The sequence below is a fragment of the Rattus rattus genome, chromosome 15 (genome assembly GCF_011064425.1).
Source record: "Rattus rattus isolate New Zealand chromosome 15, Rrattus_CSIRO_v1, whole genome shotgun sequence".
Taxonomy (NCBI): Eukaryota; Metazoa; Chordata; class Mammalia; order Rodentia; family Muridae; genus Rattus; species Rattus rattus.
The window spans coordinates 68851403-68870468 of NC_046168.1; the positions used below are offsets into that span (position 1 = coordinate 68851403).

At 46.2% G+C, this 19066-nt stretch overlaps 1 protein-coding gene across 1 annotated transcript in view; it reads left to right on the forward strand.

The window, feature by feature from the left end:
- Positions 1–2474, forward strand: part of Apcdd1 (APC down-regulated 1) — a 30481-nt gene extending 28007 nt beyond the window's left edge. The window contains exon 5 of the mRNA XM_032885879.1: positions 541–2474. Within this exon, the coding sequence (XP_032741770.1) occupies positions 541–989 (449 nt within the window). The 3' untranslated portion in view covers positions 990–2474. The remainder of the gene's footprint in view (positions 1–540) is intronic.
- The last annotated feature ends 16592 nt before the right edge of the window (positions 2475–19066 follow it).

Consider the following 19066-nt stretch of genomic DNA (forward strand, 5'->3'; position numbering starts at 1 on the left):
GTAACCCCGAAGAGCACTTTTGACTTTTGAGGACTGCTGGGATAGTCATTTCACACTCACACATGTGATCATCTCCAAACTGGGCTCAGCATTTAAACCAGATGTCGCCCTCGTTTTTCTGGCCATACCTACAGTATACAGTCATGACTTTGCATTCATGGGGAATTAATTTTAGGGCTCCCTGAAGATTCCAAACCCCAAAGTTGCTTCAGTCCCTTCTGTGAAATGAATACACTTGCACAAAACCTGTGCGTGTCCTTCTAATACTTTATGCCACTTCTACATTTCCGATATTTAATGTAGTCATCTCAGGGCCCTGTAGTTAAGTTGGCTGGCTGTATTTGGCATGACCACCATTCAAATCAGCATATGGAACTTTCCGCCTAAGCCTACTTTGGTGACTACTGTGGTCAGCCAGGCAAGCGATTGGATTGCGTTTTAAAGAGAAAGCTGTGTTGAAACAGGGTCCCTGGCATTTGCCAGAAGGGTCTGCCTCCTAAGTTGTCTCCCTAGAGTCATGAATATCCCTCTTCTCCACAGTGAATCACATGAAGGTCACTCCCATGGATGCAGCCACAGCCTCTCTCCTCAATGTCTTCAGTGGGAATGAGTGTGGGGCTGAAGGCTCCTGGCAGGTGGGTATCCAGCAGGATGTGACACACACCAATGGCTGCGTGGCTCTGGGCATCAAACTACCTCACACAGAGTATGAGATCTTCAAAATGGAGCAAGACGCCCGGGGCCGCTACCTGCTATTCAATGGCCAGAGGCCCAGCGATGGTTCCAGCCCAGACAGACCGGAGAAGAGAGCCACATCCTACCAGATGCCCTTGGTCCAGTGTGCCTCTTCCTCACCGAGAGCTGAAGACTTGTTGGAAGACAGTCGAGCCCATCTGTATGGCCGAGCAGCAGGGAGGACAGCTGGGTCCCTGTTGCTTCCTGCCTTTGTCGGCCTTTGGACTCTACCACATTGGCGCGTCCTCAGATAGAAGGCGTTTTCTAAACCAAGACCATGTATGACTTTTCTTCACACAGAGAAAGGACAGTGATTCTTTGGATGCACTTGAATGCCTGAGATCTGCCGTTGCCTCTCCTCATTCCCCCCTTCCAGCCTCTGAGTCAGTCGCGAGCAGAATGTTTGACGTTTCAGCTCTGAATTTCTTCCAGCCTGATCCGTGGCCTGAGAACTTCATAGCCATGATTGCACTTTAAGTGGGCAGAGAACTGGAGCTAGTGTGTGTAGCAGTGGCAGCAAGGGTGGCAGCGAGGGTGGCAGCTGCCGCCTTCCATCCGTCCCCTGACTCCCGCCTATATTTCTGAGCTGAGCTTAAAAGATACAAGTGACAAGGTGCAGCTTTCTCTGCCGTTGCTTCTCTTTATCTCTCCAAGTCCCTTCCGTACTCCAGGTTTCCACACTGGACTTGGGACCGCCATCAAGATCCCATGTATGAATACAGGAAAGACGGAATGTCTCGTGCATAAGAGAAGATGAAAAGGTTCAACTAAATCTTTGTTCCAGCCTTAATGCCAGTCACCCCTTTCAGAAATGTCGAGTAGAGGGGCGTCCATAAAACCACAAAGTAACTTAAACTCTGTTTACTAGCACCCGTTTTCGTTTGTTGAGAAGAGATGTGTGCCACATACTTGGTTTGGTGGCTACAGAATACAGCGTGCTGCTTAACCCTCAGAGGAGACTGATCCGGTTGGGAAATTCAGAGCAGCTCCTCTTTCAAGCAGCCAGAAGCAGCAGTGGAGGGAGATTATGTTAAGTGCCACACAAGTGACAAGGAGATCTGTGGCGTTTTCTCCAACTGAGCCCTCTGTGCCCACTGTGGTTAGAGTGGACACATCCACTCTGCCATCTTTGACACGCAGAAACTGAACATCAGTGCTCCAGTAACCTACCCATGAAAAGAGATTCAGGTGGGATTCACCCACAGAGGAGCCGCTCTGTTCAGAGCCATCCCTGTGCTCCGTGGAGTCTATGGGGAGTCACCCTGTTACTAGAATTACTGACTTGACTCAGCTTCCTCTCTACATTCTCTTGGCTCTGTCCCGGCTGTGAGGTCCAGAGCCATCTCATTCAGAGTGAGCTGCTTCACAAGCCCTAGGAAGGGAGGAGGGGACGGCAACCCATTCCTTTGTATTATTGCCACTGGTGCTATAAACACCAAGTGCTATTGCTCACAGAGACCCATGCAGGCAAGTTGGGGAGAAACAGAAAACCTAGATGGAACTGAAAGCAGACATGGAGATCAGGACCCAGGAGAAGAGTCAGTCCTGTATTTAAGAATTCACTTTATGAAGCAGTAGCATTCAGTGTGGTGTTAAATTATAACGAAGGCATGGAGTACCAGAGTGCTTTATATTTAGATTATATTTTAAGTCATGGTGCATACTTGAGGGGGTTTATTAAAAATGAAAGTACTAACTTAATGTCTACTAAGTTTAATAAACAAAGAATTTGGAAGTAACCCCATGGAATATGTCTTCTTTGTCAATTCAAAGAATTCTGACACTGTCTTCAGAGTGTGAACTTATACTGACCCTAAGAAACACTTTAGTGATCAACCAAGAGCTGGGTTTATAGCTTGGTTCACTGCAACCCACCTAGACTCTTCTATTTCTGCTTTTTAACAATATGCTGCATACACACACACACACACACACACACACACACACACACACACACACACGTATATATATCCACAAATGAATAGATAGTAACACGTACACAGTGTAAGCATGATGAGTCTATAAAGTTTGTGTGATCACTTTTCCGATATGTCTCTACAGAGAAATAATAACAGCTTATTCACAACTCACCACACACTAAAATATGTCTCTGTCATTCCCAAGTGCATTCATCTCGTCCTGGTTATATCGTGCTCACATCAATAGGATCTCTAGAGTCAGGCCCCTCTTATGACCCACAGTTATCTTGATGTCATGTGGTTTCTGGTGACCTTGGAGCCACAATGGAGCTCAAGGTCACCCAGGCTTGAGGGTCAGACATGACAGGTCAATTCTGAGATGTTTTCTTTGTTTTTTTTTTTTTTTTTTTTTTTTTTTTTTAGCTTTCCCTTGTTTTAATTAGTGTGTACAGGTTAGATCAGGTAGGTATAGGCACATCCTATACCTATACCTAACGGGTACAGGTGCCACACAGCGCAAAGAGATCCCTGGAGCTGGAGTTACAGGTGGCTTAGAGCCACCCAGTGTTGGTACAAAGAGCCAAACTCCGCTCCTCTGCAAGAGGAGTACACGAGTCTATCCCCCAGCTCCCACTTACATTTAAGACAGTGTCTTACTATGTATCCCAGGTTGGCCTTGAATTATGGTCCTTCTACCTCTACCCAATAAATGCTGGGATGACAGGCCAGTCCTACTATGTCTGGCTTGGAACAAGATACTTTCTGAGGAAGGTATGCATGACCCTAGAATATCCCATGTCCATAGCGAGTTTGAAATACACCATGGTTAAGTACTCAGGACCTGGCAAGTCTCCCTCTCAGTCAGTGGTGGGTAACTCTGCTAGTAAATTCTAGACCTGAGGGAAGTCATAAATCATGGAAGGTTCTTGCAGAACTCACAGGTCAGCTGCAACTAGACTTTCGGCCGCTGGTGTAACAGAACACGAGGCTGATGATTGGCAAAGAATACACGTTTATTTTGGTTTGTGGCTCTGGAGCCTGGGAAGCCTGAAACCGAGCGGCTGCATCTGATGAGGGTCTCCTGCAGCTGTGGCATGGCAGGAAGCCCCAGGTGAATTTAAAGCAAGCGTGAGGGCAGACTTGGTCTATCCAACCTATTCTGGCAAGGGATCCACCCCCACGAGATTGGGACGTGCTGAGAACAGCACCATTCTGTTCATTATGGCTCCGTCCTCCACCCCTGCTATTGGCTCCACATTCCGACCCTGCCACAATGAGGAATTAGGACTCCCAGTCGTGAGTTTCGTCACGACACAGTCAGAGCATGGCACCAGGGTTCTTTTCTTCCTGAGGAGCTTGCTGGTAAGAGTCAGAAAGGTCCCTTGAGTTGACAGTATAATTAAGACTTCAAACTCTAAAATCCAAACTGCCCCCATCCTCCAATCTCAAAAGGAAACTGATGGAGTCTCCCCTTCAGTCGCTACAGAACAAAGGGGCCATTTTCTCAGACATGGGTCAATTGAGCAGTGCCCAACATAAAGAGCCTCCACCAGAGTGGCTGACATTCCTGAATGCCGTGATGGCTTGCAGAAACAGCCTGTGGCTCTCGTGGATTCTGGTTGAAGAAGAAACTTCAGTAAAAGAACCAGTTGGTATTTTACCATCTCGCTCAACAACTTACCCTGAATGCATGATTTTCCTGGTAGCCCACACAGACCATGCAGTGTTCTGTTATGAAGACTTCATCCCATTCCTACAAGATTTGAGGTACGCAACACTGAGACTCAGAAACCAAGAAGGAATCTAGTCAGATATCAGGCACTATCCCAAAGGAAAATGGAGAGGAATCGTAGATGGAGACAGAGCAGAGCCCATGCAGTGCCCCACACAGGTGCCCCCAGCCTTTATGTAGACACCGGAGCTTTTACCAGTCCAAACAGCTCCCATAGGGCTATGTCTGCAGAAAGAACAAATAAAGTCAGTTCAGGTAAACGCTCTCCACAGACATCTAGATTCTAGGGGAATCGTGAACATTCTCTCTTTACCTATAAAGCTACATGGCCTAAAATAAAACCACAGGGCCAGAGTGTCGCTGACTTGCAGCACAACCACCACTGATGAAGGTAGCTTCTTTTTAGTCATTATCTCACTTCCTGGATGCTTCAGCTGAAAGAAATAATACTATCTTAGGGGGGGAAACATACAGGAAGCTGTGGCCTCTGACTTCTCCATCACTGGGATATGATGAGATCGACGTCTTATACTGAGTTAAATTCCAAACAACCTAACCGAAGTGATGTGAAAGGCATGGACCCAGACACCCCATTTTAGTTACAGTTTCTATTGCTGTTACGAAATGATATGACCCACAACCAAGTTGGAGAGGAAAGAGTTTATTTTTTATTTGGTTTACACTCCCATATCACTGTTCATCAGCAAAGAAAGTCAAGACAGGAACTCATGCAGGGCAGGAACCTGGGGACAGGAACTGATTCGAAAGCCATGAAGGGGTGCTGCTTACTATCTTGCTCCTCCTTGTTTGCTTGGCCTGCTTTCTTAAAGAACACAGGGTCACCAGCCCAGGGATGGAAGCACCCACAATGGGCTGGGCCCTCCCTCCTCAGTAACTAATTTTTTAAAATGCCTTACAGGCTTGCCTATAGCTGGATATTTTGGAGGCATTTTCTTTTATCTTTGTTTTGTTTTGTTTTGTTTTTGAGAGAAGGCTGCTTTTTATGCAGCTCTGGCTCTCCTGGAATTTACTCTGTAGACCAAGCTGGGAGGCATTTGCTTAATTGTGATTCTCTCCTCTCAGATGACTTTAGCTTGTGTTGAGTTGACATAAAATTATGTTGTAGCATATATTCAACACGTTTATGCTCTAACCTCCTCCTGGCTAGTGGATTCTCTTCCCCAAACCAACCAATGGTCTCCTTGGACTCTCTTCTGTTTCTGATCTCTATTTACATGGACTCTATAGCCCTACACTCTCTGAAACACCACTGGAGTGGTGAAACTGAAACACCCTTCCTTTAAGTCACTGAACTGCAATTTTACACCAAGGCGATTTGCGGGCATCCTGAATATCCTGGATCTGCCACCCACCACACCAGCTCAGTATTCAGTGGCAATGGACACTTTTGCCCATGACCAACAAATAGGGAGTTGCTTCAGACTCTTTCTCATTCAGTCAAAATAAATAAAAACATAAAACAAACATGGAGGGATGCAGCTCAGGGGTAGAGTGCTTGACCAGCATGTATGAAGTCCTTCTGGGTTCAATCCCCAGTAGCAGGAAAAATCCACTGACACCCATTGAGTTGAAGGTGCATTTAGCAATGCTTGGTTGACTGGGTAGACGACTCACTATAATGAGCTGACCTGAATTTGATCCTAGGACCCATGTGGTGGAAGGAGAGAACCAGCAGACTTCCACAGACATGTCACGGCATGTGCACACCCACACCTATTAACTACATAAAACCAATGCATATTTTAAAATCAACGGCAGGGGGTTCACCAGGAATTTGTATTTTTTGAGGACTTTAGGCACAGAAGGCCTAGTCTAGTGGTCCTTAACATTCCTAATGCTGTGACCTTTTACCACCATTCCTTGTGTTGCGCTGACCCCCCACCCCCAGTCATGAAATAATCTTCCTCACTAAGTCCTAACTGTAATTCCGATACTGTTATGAGTCGTGATGTGTTTTCCAATGGTTTTAGGCGACCCCTGTGAAAGGGTCATTTGACAACCCCAAAAGGTCACAACCCATACAGGTTGAGAACTGCTGGCTTAGTCTCTCTGCAGCTAATGGGACAACCTGAGTAAGAGATTCAAATGGAAAGAAATCTCCAGAAGATCAAAGTTATGGAGAACATGTGTCTGCCTAAAAGTTCTTTGCAAATCGTCTTCCTGTCTGCTAAGCAAGCAGACCAGACTTTCACAGGCTGGGGGTGGTATGACAGAAATTTCCCTGGGATTGGAGACAGAGGTTAAAACACTGTCTTCTCAGAAAGAAAAAGGGGCTGTAGGTTGACGACTGGTGGAAAAATCAGAAGGAACTGACCACTGTCCTTTTGTGTTTGTTTTTGTGCACTGTCCAGCCAGGCACCGAACACACTCAAGGGCATGGCTCTGGACTCCATTACAAGATGTCCTTGGTGTATGTGTATTCCTCACCAGTATTATAATTTAAGAGAATGTGTCTCTTGTTGAAATCTGAAATTCCTTAGGTGAAAAGTCCACCCCCTGCCCAGGTTTTAGATAGGAACAGGTGTTGTTCATTCTGGCTCTCAATCCCAGAAGGAAGAGTTATGCCTTAAAAGAAAGGATCTTGAACGTGTTTCAAATCCAGCAGCTTTAATTCAGCACTTGCAACAGTTATAAACAAGGAGATGCTAAAACTCTTTAAATGATGTCTGTTCCTTGGGGAAGGGTGGAGAACAGGGTAGTGGGCAAATGAGTAAGACCTGAGTTACTCAGCCCCATGAAGTAGATCCTGGATTACAAGAATGAGTCGAGATGTCTTGGAGCACCATAAAAGGCATCAATCAATAGAAAAATAAATAAAAGACTTTTAAAGACATTTCTGTCCAAAATACATGGCATTTTAGGCTGGTCCCTTCCTGGACTGCTGTTTATTTATGATGAAAAGCACTTAGTGATGTCACAGAGAGTGTTATAAACATGGATGCCTCGGCTTTCATGGAAGGTTTATTAAAAGAGGAGAGATCATTCTGATTCCCCACACAAAGGCTTCCAATAGCCAAGAAAACAAAGTCCCCGGTATGACACAGTGCATTGTCTAAAGAGCCTTCTGTGAGTCTAGCCTTGTACACTCCAGTATCCATAGCAAATTCTGGCCAACCTCAACGTTTCCTTATTAGCCTGAAGCTAAATGGCAGGAAACACCCAGGGGCACCAGTAACACTTCGGGATCTCTTGCCAACTTAAAGCCGAGCAGACAGAACTGTGCCGTTCATTGCTTAATACTTGGAGGAATTCCGTTGAAATGAGAGATAACATACTTGAAAGGCAAGCACTTTTTTTTTGCATCAATAAATAAAACATCAAAGTGATTTCTTTTTGGAGCCAAAAAACCCCAAGGAAGTTGTGTGCATTTTCAGCATAAATTAGCAGGGCATATAAATTCAGATGATCAGCTGTGTTTAAATCCAGCGATCCTTCCTACCCCTAAGCAAACTCTCTCTGAGGGAACAACACAGACACAAAAATTGAGCCTTCTACTAGACCCAATTTTTCACTTAAATAGTCTAAGATTTTGATCATTTTCCCAGACCACAGTGAGCTGATACATTAACTTTTTCCATTTTAATTCACTTGAGAAACACTGGGATTTTTAGAGAAAAAGGTAGTGATTTGACTAATGAGGAACCTAATAGGAATTAGGAACACTATACGTAGATCTAAGAAGGATAATGGAAGCCCTTCACCCTCTCCTGCAGCTGACTTTATGATGTTTACGGAGGTGGGAGCATCAAAGACCTTGCCCTAGAGATGGTTTCTCCCTGGCTGATCTCTCTGAAAAGGTTTGGCAGAGCTAGGTCAATTTCCTCCATTTTTAAGTAGAATATCTTTCCTGCCTGGCACATTTAGCTTTCTAGACAAGAAGTAGAGGCAAGCATTGGCCAGCCAGTTAAGACATTTGCGTTGAGCCTGACAATCAACACGAGTTCCAGCCCCCAGGCCCTCATAGTTGAAGGAGAGAACCAACTGACTCCTGCAAAGCTGTATCATAGTGTCAACACACACACAGAGAGAGAGAGAGAGAGAGAGAGAAGAGAGAGAGAGAGAGAGAGAGAGAGAGAGAGAGAGAGAGAGAGAGGAGAGAGAGGAGAGAGAGAGAGAGAGAGAGAGAGAGAGAGAGAGAGAGAGAGAGAGAAGAAAAGAAAACAGGCGTGTGTGTATTTGTGTTCCCCCACCACACATGAGCCCTGTGGTATTTCTCAACATTTCTGCCCTCGGCTTCCTGTCTTACAAAATGAGAATGAGGGGCCCAGAGAAAGAGCTCGGCTGGTGAAATGCTTCCTTGCTGCCCAACCATGATGACCTTATTTCAGATTCTCAGTGACATACACGTGTAACTCCAGCACTTAAGGGAGGAGACTGTAGGACCCTGGGGGCTTCCTGGGTGCTGCCAGTCTAGCTAGATCCATGGACATCAGGTTCAGTGGAGACCCTGTCTTAAAAATATGGTGGAGAGTGGTAAAGACACCTGCACATGCATGTAAAAAGTACATATTCTGTGTCAGTCAGTACCACAGCATATGGATAGTTTGCCACAGATTCATGATTCCGCACTCTGTCCAGGCCTCTGAATCTGCCCTTCAATGGGATTCCCCAGGAGACTCCAATGGGCACACAAGTTAGAGCGAGAATCATGGTTAGTCTCCGCCTCCAGTGGAGATACATGTCCTATCTTGCACCCTCCTACACGTGAGACAGAAAGAGGCCACATGGGAGATCAAAGGGTGACCATGCTAACTTGTCTCTGAGTAGATAAGGTGACATTAACTAAGGCTCTCTGTGAATCCTCTTATATGTTTCCATGAAAGAGTGACATACAATTAGACTTACATAAAAGCAACGCTTACATGTAAGTTGAGTAATGATTTACCTGTCTGAAGGACACGCAGTGCAGATTTGTTATTTTAACCACCTTCAGGAGTACAATTCCATGAAACTCAGTACTTCACCACTTCAGGTGATCGCCTGCATTATCTCCTCTGAGAATATCCCATCACTCACAAAGTCTTTTAAACGTTACTCTTAGGGCCATCGGCATCAACCACTGGTTAAGAAGGCTTGCTGCTCTTGTAGAGAAACCAAGTTTGGTTTCCAGCACCTATGTCTGGAAGCTCATATCTGTCTGTAACTGTCGCTTCAAGGGATCCAACAGCCTCTTCTGGACTCCTTGGGTGCCTGCATGTATGTGGAACATGTGCATGGGCACACAAAATACACATACACCACCGCCGCCACCACAACTGCCAGCACCACCACTACCACCAATCTGCTTTCTGTCTCTGGATTTGCCTGTTCTAGATAATTCTGTCTTGTCTAGAACTCTTACTCTTTTTATATAAATAAAATATCCTGTGTTGATCTCAGAAAAGATCCCTGATGCTGAAACTATCCTGGTCTGAAAAATCTGAGACCTTACTAACCATCTAAATTAATTTTCACAAGTGCATTTTATCAGATATGCAGAAGTGTGGTCTGTCCCTGTATTTATGAAAATCCTTGAATGCCTCAAAGATAAATCTGCTTACCCACTTAACCAAGTCTTACAAGCTTTAGTTTTGGGGTTTGGATACATTTTAGGGTCTTTTCTTTAGCTAATTCTACTTCATAATATTCTGTCTGTCAGGGAAGGACAGCTGCTGGGAAGAAGACATCACTTGTGATTGTCGTTAGTTTGCTTTGGATACATAGGAAGGAACTGTGACGTCACAGCCTGCAACTCTGCAACCTTATTACACAGCTCTGTGGGTGAAGCTCACTCCAAAACTCTCCTAAGAAACAAGTTCAAAACAGCTACCCTGCCTGTACCTGTTAGACCTGTGACGTGCCACCATTTTCTTCTTGCTAACCACCCAGCCTGTGTTTTACTAGAAGACATGGTAACTGAAGCTCATGAGTGAGCCTCCTCAGATGCTGTGCCTTAAGCAAGTATTCGAAAGTCTGAACATCTATCCCAGCAACGCTTCACTAATTTCTACAAGACCGGTGTGAAGTAAGCTGATCTCTGGGGCTTAACCCTTTCACTACTAAAGGGTAGAACGTGTGTAGGGACAAAACAGGACTATACACGCAAACAAAGCTTTGATCTCATCCGTTTCCACCTACATCCAATGGAGTGATTCTTTGACACGCTAACTGATGGAGGATGCCCAGTGCCAGCTGGACCCTTCCAGGGACATTGCCCAACTCTCTAAGGCCTCTTATCCCACTTAGAAACTTGGAGTTCTGGGAAATGCTTTCTTCTCTTGTGCTGAAATCTGTCTGTTTTTTACCCATGGCCCTGGTTCTGTCTGAATATTAGCCTCTCCTTCCACTTGGTTCCCTTCCAACTAACTGCCTATCCTTTCTATTCCTACTCTCCTGAAAGTGGAGCTTTCCTAATCCCACTTGGACACAAGTGCTCTGCCTTTATTTTTTTTCACCCAATCTCCAGTTTGACAGACGAATATTTCTACACAGGAACCCACCCTTCCGGCGCAGGAGGCGTCGTAAATAAAACTAATGACACTGCTTCCCTGTATAGTCCCTGTGTTAAGTAGAGTCCACAGGCCCGTGTAACAAAGCCTTGGCTGTCATCTGGAGCTATTGGGAGGTCATGGAATCTTTAGCTATTGGGCACGTATAGAAGCAAGTTAGGTCAACAGAGTTCTTGGAGGATAGGCTTGGAGGAGGAACCCAGTGTGTTCTTCTGTCTGTTTCACCTCCTGAGGGCAAGGGAACAATTCTGTTCCACCACGTGCCACTGCTAAGGCTGCTGTAGGCCCAAAGCGCCAGGCTATGAGCATAGGCAAAAGTCTCTAAAGCTGTGACAACAGCAGCAAATCCTCTTGGTAACTGAATTATCTCAGATATTTGTAATAGGGATAGAAAGCCGACTCCTATTTTCCTGAATCGAATTAATTCCAATAGAATAAATAAGTGACTGTTTCCCAAATAAGACACTCAACTTTGAAATTGTTGTCTGGAAAGCTTCAGAAGAGAAGTCGGCTCTTTTACGCGGTACAGTACAGAAGCACAGAGGTTCGGAAAACCCCACCAGCGTAGAACTCAGAGAAGGTTTAGCCTGAGCTCGGACGGTAGCTTCTTGGCAGAATGACCACACTGCCTGTGCAAAGTTTTAAATTCCATCCTGCACATCCATATTCCCACTCCTGGCTTAGAACAGAACTTGGGACGACTCAGTGTTTCTGAAGAGAAAAATAAATCATGTATGTAGTTGTGATGGTTGTTTGAAGACACGGACAGTTGTACATCTTTATGCCTAGTGTTCATGGGATGCACTGTTCATAATCCACAAAATAGCACGCAGTACATGAAGGTATTTTTTTTTTCCAACTATTTTACCTTTGGGAGACTCCATCCTTCTTGCTTGCAGAAGGTACTTACTTACTGAGGTGGATTCAAATAGATGAGTCTGCAAGGAGAGAAGTTCTGGTATATTGAGAATGTTGCTGGAGGCAGGGACTCCGGGGCTTTATTTCCTTGGTTTGATTTGGGTAGGGCTCCCCCTGGAGCAGAGGGTTGGGCTGTGAATTCAGCTTTTGCTCGCTTGTCTTGGAGCTTGGTTATTTGTGTTTGAATGGATGTCTTGGCTTAGCTCTTCCTGCTGTAGCTTAGGCTGTATGGTTAAAGCATCTGAGCTCTTCAATGTGCAACCCGTGATTCGTTATTTACTTATTTGTATCCGACTTTATTCCAAAAATGGCTCAGGGCAGCTTACGGAAATACCTACAACTCAACAAGACCAAACGGTATAAAAATAGCTCCGTACATCTGAACAACCAGAATGGAAGGCCACGCAAATAAGAACAATCCAGATGTGGCCTTGGTATGTGTTAGGATATGCTGTCAACGAGTAAACTCTAGCTAGAGGTGAGCCATGGTCAGTGCCAAGTTCTCTGGAATCACAGTGGCTGCATGGCCGAACATTTCACGAAACTCAAAGGAATCAGTTGGTCTGGAAAAGGAGTAACTGTTTCCAAGAACCTGAAGGGGTCTCCAGGTCTTCTTTGGGAAGCTCATTTAATGAAGAATAAGCTCTTGTTTATCTTGGTGCGTTTCGTTCCCATTCAGAACAAGAAGGCAAAAAGAAAGACTTTTTCGGGTTACCCACTGCCCTAGAGGTTGAATAGCTTTTGGAAAAATGAAGTCAGGATACCTGGGTTACATACACTGGGCTTCCCGCGCCAGCCCAAGCGTGGAGGCTTAGACGGGTGTTTACAACCGCGGGCCCACGGAGCATTAGACATCACACCCCTCTTATTTTGCACACCTTTGATGTGCGTGGCTTTCATGTTGGATTGCTGTGTTCACCACCAAGGAGCTCTTTTTCCCAGGGATTTTGTGGAGCAGGATTTGACTTTCATCTTTCAGTTAAATCTAATTAGGAGAGCCAAGCGAAGGAACTTCCCATAAAATGTGATGCTATTACAGGCTAATAAAAGGCAGACAGGTCGAGCGAGTCTCTTGGTTACACAAGTCATAAAGGCAAGGCCTCGTTCCCTTCAGAGAGTCTAATTATCTGTCTCCGAGCTTTCATGGGACTGGGGCGTGCTATTATTAGGTGTCAATAAATGCCCTACAGAAGGCCATCTGCATGTAGAGTGTGCCCTGCTGTGTGATGCGCCTGACGTTCCCTCTTGGCTAAGCCGCTCCAGGCTTAAGGCTCAAACCTGCTCTACCTCTTTGCGGCAAAAGCATTTACCCTGTGATATCCAGGCAGTTTCTAGAGCACTCACCGAAGATCTCAGATGGACTCTTTGGGGAGGTGACAAGCACTGTCTGCCTGCTGTTGTCTTTCACGGGTTCCCAATGTGGCCATTCCTGGGGGCTCTGTTAAGGACATGGGCCTCCATAAATGTCTTCTCCTGTCTATTCTCTCACAGGTCCGGAGTGGAGAGTCAGTTCTTTGTGTGGTCCTCCCACTAGCCAGCTGACCCTGATAGGGCACAATGAGTCATAATATTGTGGCCTTGTGGGAGTCAAAGAAACATTAAACATGGGAATTCTTACTTCACCGGTCACTGACCATCCCAGCGAGCCCAGGAAATGACTGTCTTGCAGACAGAGCCCTTCTGGCCCCTCTTGCTTCTCACCCCAATCTCTTTATTCATGTCTCTTCTCTGCTCACAGAGGAACTGTTAAAGGGGTCTATAATCTAAGGCAGCCTCTTCCCTGGAAAAGCGATCCCTGTTCCTCCTAACACAGGTGTGTGTGTGCACATCTGTGTCTTATGTGTATAAGTGTGTTAGTGCCTTCCTGGTGCAGGTGCTGGTCAGTGCGTGAGCATATGGATGTTAGGTGTATCTGTATGTCTCTCTGTGTGGTGTGTCTGTGTTTCTGGCCCCCCGTGTTTGCAGCCAGTGGTCCTGGAAACCTTACTAGGGCAATGGAGGAATGAAGAAAGGACAGAAGACACAGGTAGGTACAGAAAATCTGGGATCGGGTGGGCTGCGTACTCTCTGTCTACACACGAGTGTGCGGCAACCAGAAGACCTGGCACTTTGTATTTTGTGTGTGTAAGAGAGATTGTGTGCTCTGCGTATGTGTCTACACACACGTATCTGTGGGATTATTTGTGTACACATACATGAGACTGTGTGGTGGATTTCTCTGCATACATGAATACTTCCTTCTCTGCATGTACATACTTGTGTTGATGTCGAACATGCTCACGTTGTTGGGGTGAGCAAACACTCCCTTGCAGACTTTTCATTTGTACAGTGACCTGGGGCCCCCATCCAGGTCTAGTGGGTGGTTCCTTCACCATGATGTCACCTGCTGAAGGACAGACTACGGTATTTGGAAGCAAACTCTGAAGAGCTCCCTGCACACCCTTCTTGGTGTCCTTACTGTGTGACCTGAGCCTTCTGTCTGTGACCAGTGGTTTCCATCACCAGGGCAATTGTTCCATAACAGGACAGAGATATTCCTTCCTTCCTTTCTTCCTTTCTTCCTTCCTCCCCCCCCACTCTTTCTTAGCCAAAGTTTTAAGAAAGCTCTGACTCTTTTCTGAAGATTCTTGCAATGTAGGAATAAACTTGGTAAACACTTTAAAAATAATTCTTTTTGTCTCCTTTCCTCCCATAAAATGCAGCCTTTACTCATAGCAGCCACACACAGAGTGCACACTGGGCCATCTGGTTCCCTAGCAACCCCAAAGCCCCACTTCATTAAGAACTGCTCTACATGAAATTAAATGTATAGGAGATTATGAAATAGAACCAGAGCATGAACTGATTTCATCAGCGTTCTGGCAATGAAACTAAAGAACTTTTGCATCAAAAGCTATCTTGCAAGTCAACTAAAAACACTCAATTCTGTGTAAAATAAATTTATTTCTCCTAATATGAATGTTACTTTAATCTTGGATCCAAAACCATTGTCAGGTGAAAAACAAACTTTAAAGTTCCCTCTATTACTTAGTGCAGGAGTTGGGAAAGAACCAGAGAAAAATCTGGGAAAATGTCACAGACGGGGCAACAAGTGTCCTTAATGTTGAGTTCCTGACAAACAAGGCAGTCAGGCTCTTGGTACTGTCAGAATCACAGAGGCGACAGATCTTCCCAGAAGATTTTTGTATTGTCTTTATAGTATGTGCACGCATGCATGTGTGCGTAAAGGCAAAGCGTAAGCGTCATGCGTGCGTGTGTGTGTGTGTGTGTGTGTGTGTGTGTGTGTGTGTGTGTGTGTGTGTGTGTGTGTGAACATTTACTGGTCTGCATCTACAAATGGCCTCTGAGAGTCCGGGGCCCCAATTCAGCTGATCTGATGGGGCCAGGGAAAGGTGAGTAACCTCGAAAAGCAAGGCTTCCAGAAGAAGTCAGGACACAGAAGACACAGAGGCTGCTAAACCTTTTCAGAAACTCGTCCTTCAATAAAGAGGAAACAAAGGGTTGACTAGAAAGCTCATCTTGACCATCAAAGCTGCACTCTGTCATTTGCTTTGGTTAATTTTTGGCTAATCCTTAGTCTTACTCATAGGTCCAATTTGGTACTCCAGGGTCAAAATCAACAGGTAAGATTCGGCAGTAGAAAAGGCCACAACTTAAGGAACCCAACGTTGGAGGAGGAAAACCTGCTCAGGTTGCTGGCTGCTTCCGGTTCTTCACCTGGCACCACAAGGTCGAGGTGTTTCTCATTTACCTTCCAGGACTAGCGCTAATCACAGGGAGAGGGGAGGTTACTGGAAGCCATCAAAGTAGAAACCCTTACTAGACAAACCCTCAAGCCAAGTGCTCCTGGTGGTTCAGTCTGCAGGGGACGACACTCCTGTAGGTGGGGTGAGAACTGCCCGCCACTTGTCATTATGTCCTGAGAATTAAACTTGGCAGCTAGCTGGAAGCCAGCCGGGGCAAGGAAAAGTCATGAGGAGACCTCTAAGGTTAACAAGGCTCTGGGCAGAGCAGAAATGAGTTTCGGCCACACATTCCGGTCAGCCAGAGCAAGGCAGGCCAGGTGAATGCTGGTGAAGCTGCTCAGACGGGATGTGGATCACTGATCAGGCTGGGATTAGGGAGGAGCAGAAAGACAGGCAGAGACTTAGCTTCTGAGTAAGACTGGTGGCTACTTGGAGCCCTCCCGTCAAGCTCTGCTCCTTAGAGGCAGAGCAGAGTACAGGTGTCTGGCTGGGTACGGTCGTTCAACCCATGAGATCTACCTGGGTATCCTTCCCCGACCCTGGTTTGAAGTTCTGAGTTTAGCTATTCGTCCCTCTTTCCAGGGAGCCAATAAAGCCCATCAAAAACTATGTGTTCCAGCAACTGGCTGGTCTCCAGGCTCTCTTTCTTAGGCCAGAGGCAAACTATGATGGAAAGAATTCCTTAAGCAAATAATTGCCCTCATCTTCCCCACTGGCTTTTATTTAGGCTGTCCCATCATGTCTCCAAAACCCACACTTCTTCCTAATGTTATCCCTGAGCCACCGGACACAGCCTGATGCCGCACTCGGGACCCCATCAGAGGACGACTGCCGGGTGCCTGGGGATATTTGTGCCTTAAAAGGTTTATGCTGTAGAGGGAGTGAAGGAGTTGCAGAGGCAAAGTCAGAGGTAAGGGGTGAAGAGTCGGTCTAAGCAGTGGTCCAGCATGTCCTGACCTGAGTTGCTTGACACACTAGGATGGGGAGCCTCACTCAGGGAAGGCTGTAGACTCAGTATGCGTTATCCTGGCAGTTCTGAATTCTGGAAGCTCAGACACTACACACACTACTAGACTTTATAAAGTTCTAGTGTTACCATCCCCTCAAAGGGGCCAGGGTGTTACTATTAGAAATGATCCCTAAAAACCCTGTGCTCAAGATATCAGGTTACTTGGGGATCATGAAGACTGAAGGTCTTGAGAGCTTCTCTAGTAGCTGGTGATCAGCCCCTCACCCCTGTTCCTCTCACGGTCTAACATCAGCAGCTGTGGGTTAGTCCTCAGGCTATCAAGCGCCTCCTTTCAACGGAGTTCCCTTTAGTTGCCTAGTGAGTTTTGGGAGGCAGGGGGATTTACGGGAGACAAACAGAAACGGTACAGGCTGTGGCTTGTGTGTGCTACGGAGTCCTAGAACATTGGGGCGGCACGATGTTAGCTTAAGGTCCATGTGTTCCAGGGCTGTGCCAGCAGCGGCTGAACTTAGCAGCTCCCCTGCACCTGACTCGCTTGGGTTAAAGAGGCTCTGAGACGTCAAAGCCCATGGACTCCCACACCAGTCAGCTGCAAGGGATTTCAGTGTCCCGATGACTATGGAAAGGACTCAAAGCCCACAAGTCCAATGAGGCATCTCAGGGAAAATAAGAACAATTGTGATGGCGGGTTGTGGAGTTTTCACAGTTGGAGGCATTGTTTGCAAAGCAGATAGAAGCTTCACAGGACAGGCCCTGAGCCTGTTTACCTGTACCTTGGCAAACTACCTCAACGCTCAGGGGCGTAAGACAGCAGTTTGTTGTTGACCTCGGGACGACATTGTCCTCACGATCGGGAATTCAGGTGCAGCATGTCAAAAGAGAGCCAAACATATGGGACCTCAGCTGGTTACTGCTGAGGGCTGGGTTTTGAGGAGATGGGTGGTTACCACCTCTCTCCCACTGGCTAGCTTCAGCCATCTACCATATCTGGGGCCTCAGAATAGTAGAACTGGTCGAGAATTCTAAGAGTAGTGTTTTCTGTTTCTAGATGTGGGATCTGCCTGGGCCCAGTGCTAGGTTCCCCAGTACCACCCGAGTGCTAGGTTCCTCAGTACCACCCCAGTGCTGGGTTCCTCAGTACCACCATCACTTCCTATCAGAGATGGTAAAGTTATAAAGAGTAAAAGTTTATTCTAGCAAAGGAAGCTGGTTACTTTATGGTGGCTGAGAAACCAAGAGACAAAGGGAGAGCTAAGGACCCCAAGATTCATTTCAAGAGCATGTACTTTTGTTGTTTGTTTTGCTTTTTAAGACAGTATTCCTCTGTGTAGCCCTGGCTGTCCTGGAACTCAGTATGCAAACCAGGCTGGCCTCAAACTCAGAGACCGGAATGCCTCTGCCTCCTAAGTGCTGGGATCGAAAGCGTTTGCCACCACTGTCCGGCCAGCAGCGTGTTCTTGATGATTAACTTCTGCTGCCAGGCTTCACCTCCTAATAGCATCTACCACCTCCCCACAGGACTACTCTGAGGAGGGAGCCTTCAACATTACATGGCCCTTGTGGGGAGGGGACACTCCGGGTCCCAACTTCTGGTTTTAACCCGCTATGTTAGCATATTTAGTCTTCCTACTTTGTAAAAGAGACAATGGCGGAATCAAGGAGTGTGTGTTGTAAGAAACATAGCAGGGGGTTGAGAATATGAGTGATTAAAACCTTTCTGGTGTACAGTCCTGCACCCCTGAAATCTGCACACGGGGCTTAAGAGAGTAGTTGGGAATATTTCTATCTTTTCATTTCCAGTAAAATGTAATTATAGGAAGGGGGCGCTCTAGTCAGCGTACAGCTGACAGGGCCAGCACTATTCCTCTTCAGCCTGAGAGGTTGTTCAAGGTAAGAGAATGAAAGAAAGACAGTAAGAGCAATCAGAGTCCAAATGAATGCAAAGTACCTGGCTCAGGGCAGGTTTCTTCTCCCCAGAGGACCGGAAAGTATTTACATTATGTAATAAGCCGGAGTCCAATGGGAACCCCTTGTTATTATTAGATTTCCTCTCGAGAAGGATTTATAAATGAAAACACAACTTGCTATTTTAGTAGTTTGTTTTTCAGGGCAGAAAAACCCTTTGCAAAAACAAACGTAAAAGGAAAAACATCCACTCCGAAGCTCTTGTTTATCCTCTTGTTTCCAGGCCGAGGGCACCTTTCATCTTGCAAGGAGAGGACTCTTTCCTTTTTGCTTTTTCTTTTCCTCTGTTCTCCAAATCTGAAGTCTCCTTCGCTTATGCTAAATCGTTTCCTAACCCCGGACTGTATTTCTGAAAGCAAGGCCTCCTGCCGTAGCTACAGTTATGGGCTGAGAGTGCCACCCAGAGGGACAAGCTGGAGGGTACTCAGGCTTTTGGACAGTGGCGATCTCTGGCCCGACTAAGCACTTTGCTGCTGCTACCGCCGCTTGATGTCTCAACATACACCTGACAGCACACAGCCCAGCTTCCTTAACCCTTCTGGCCTCTCTTACAGCACATGCTCCACAGAATT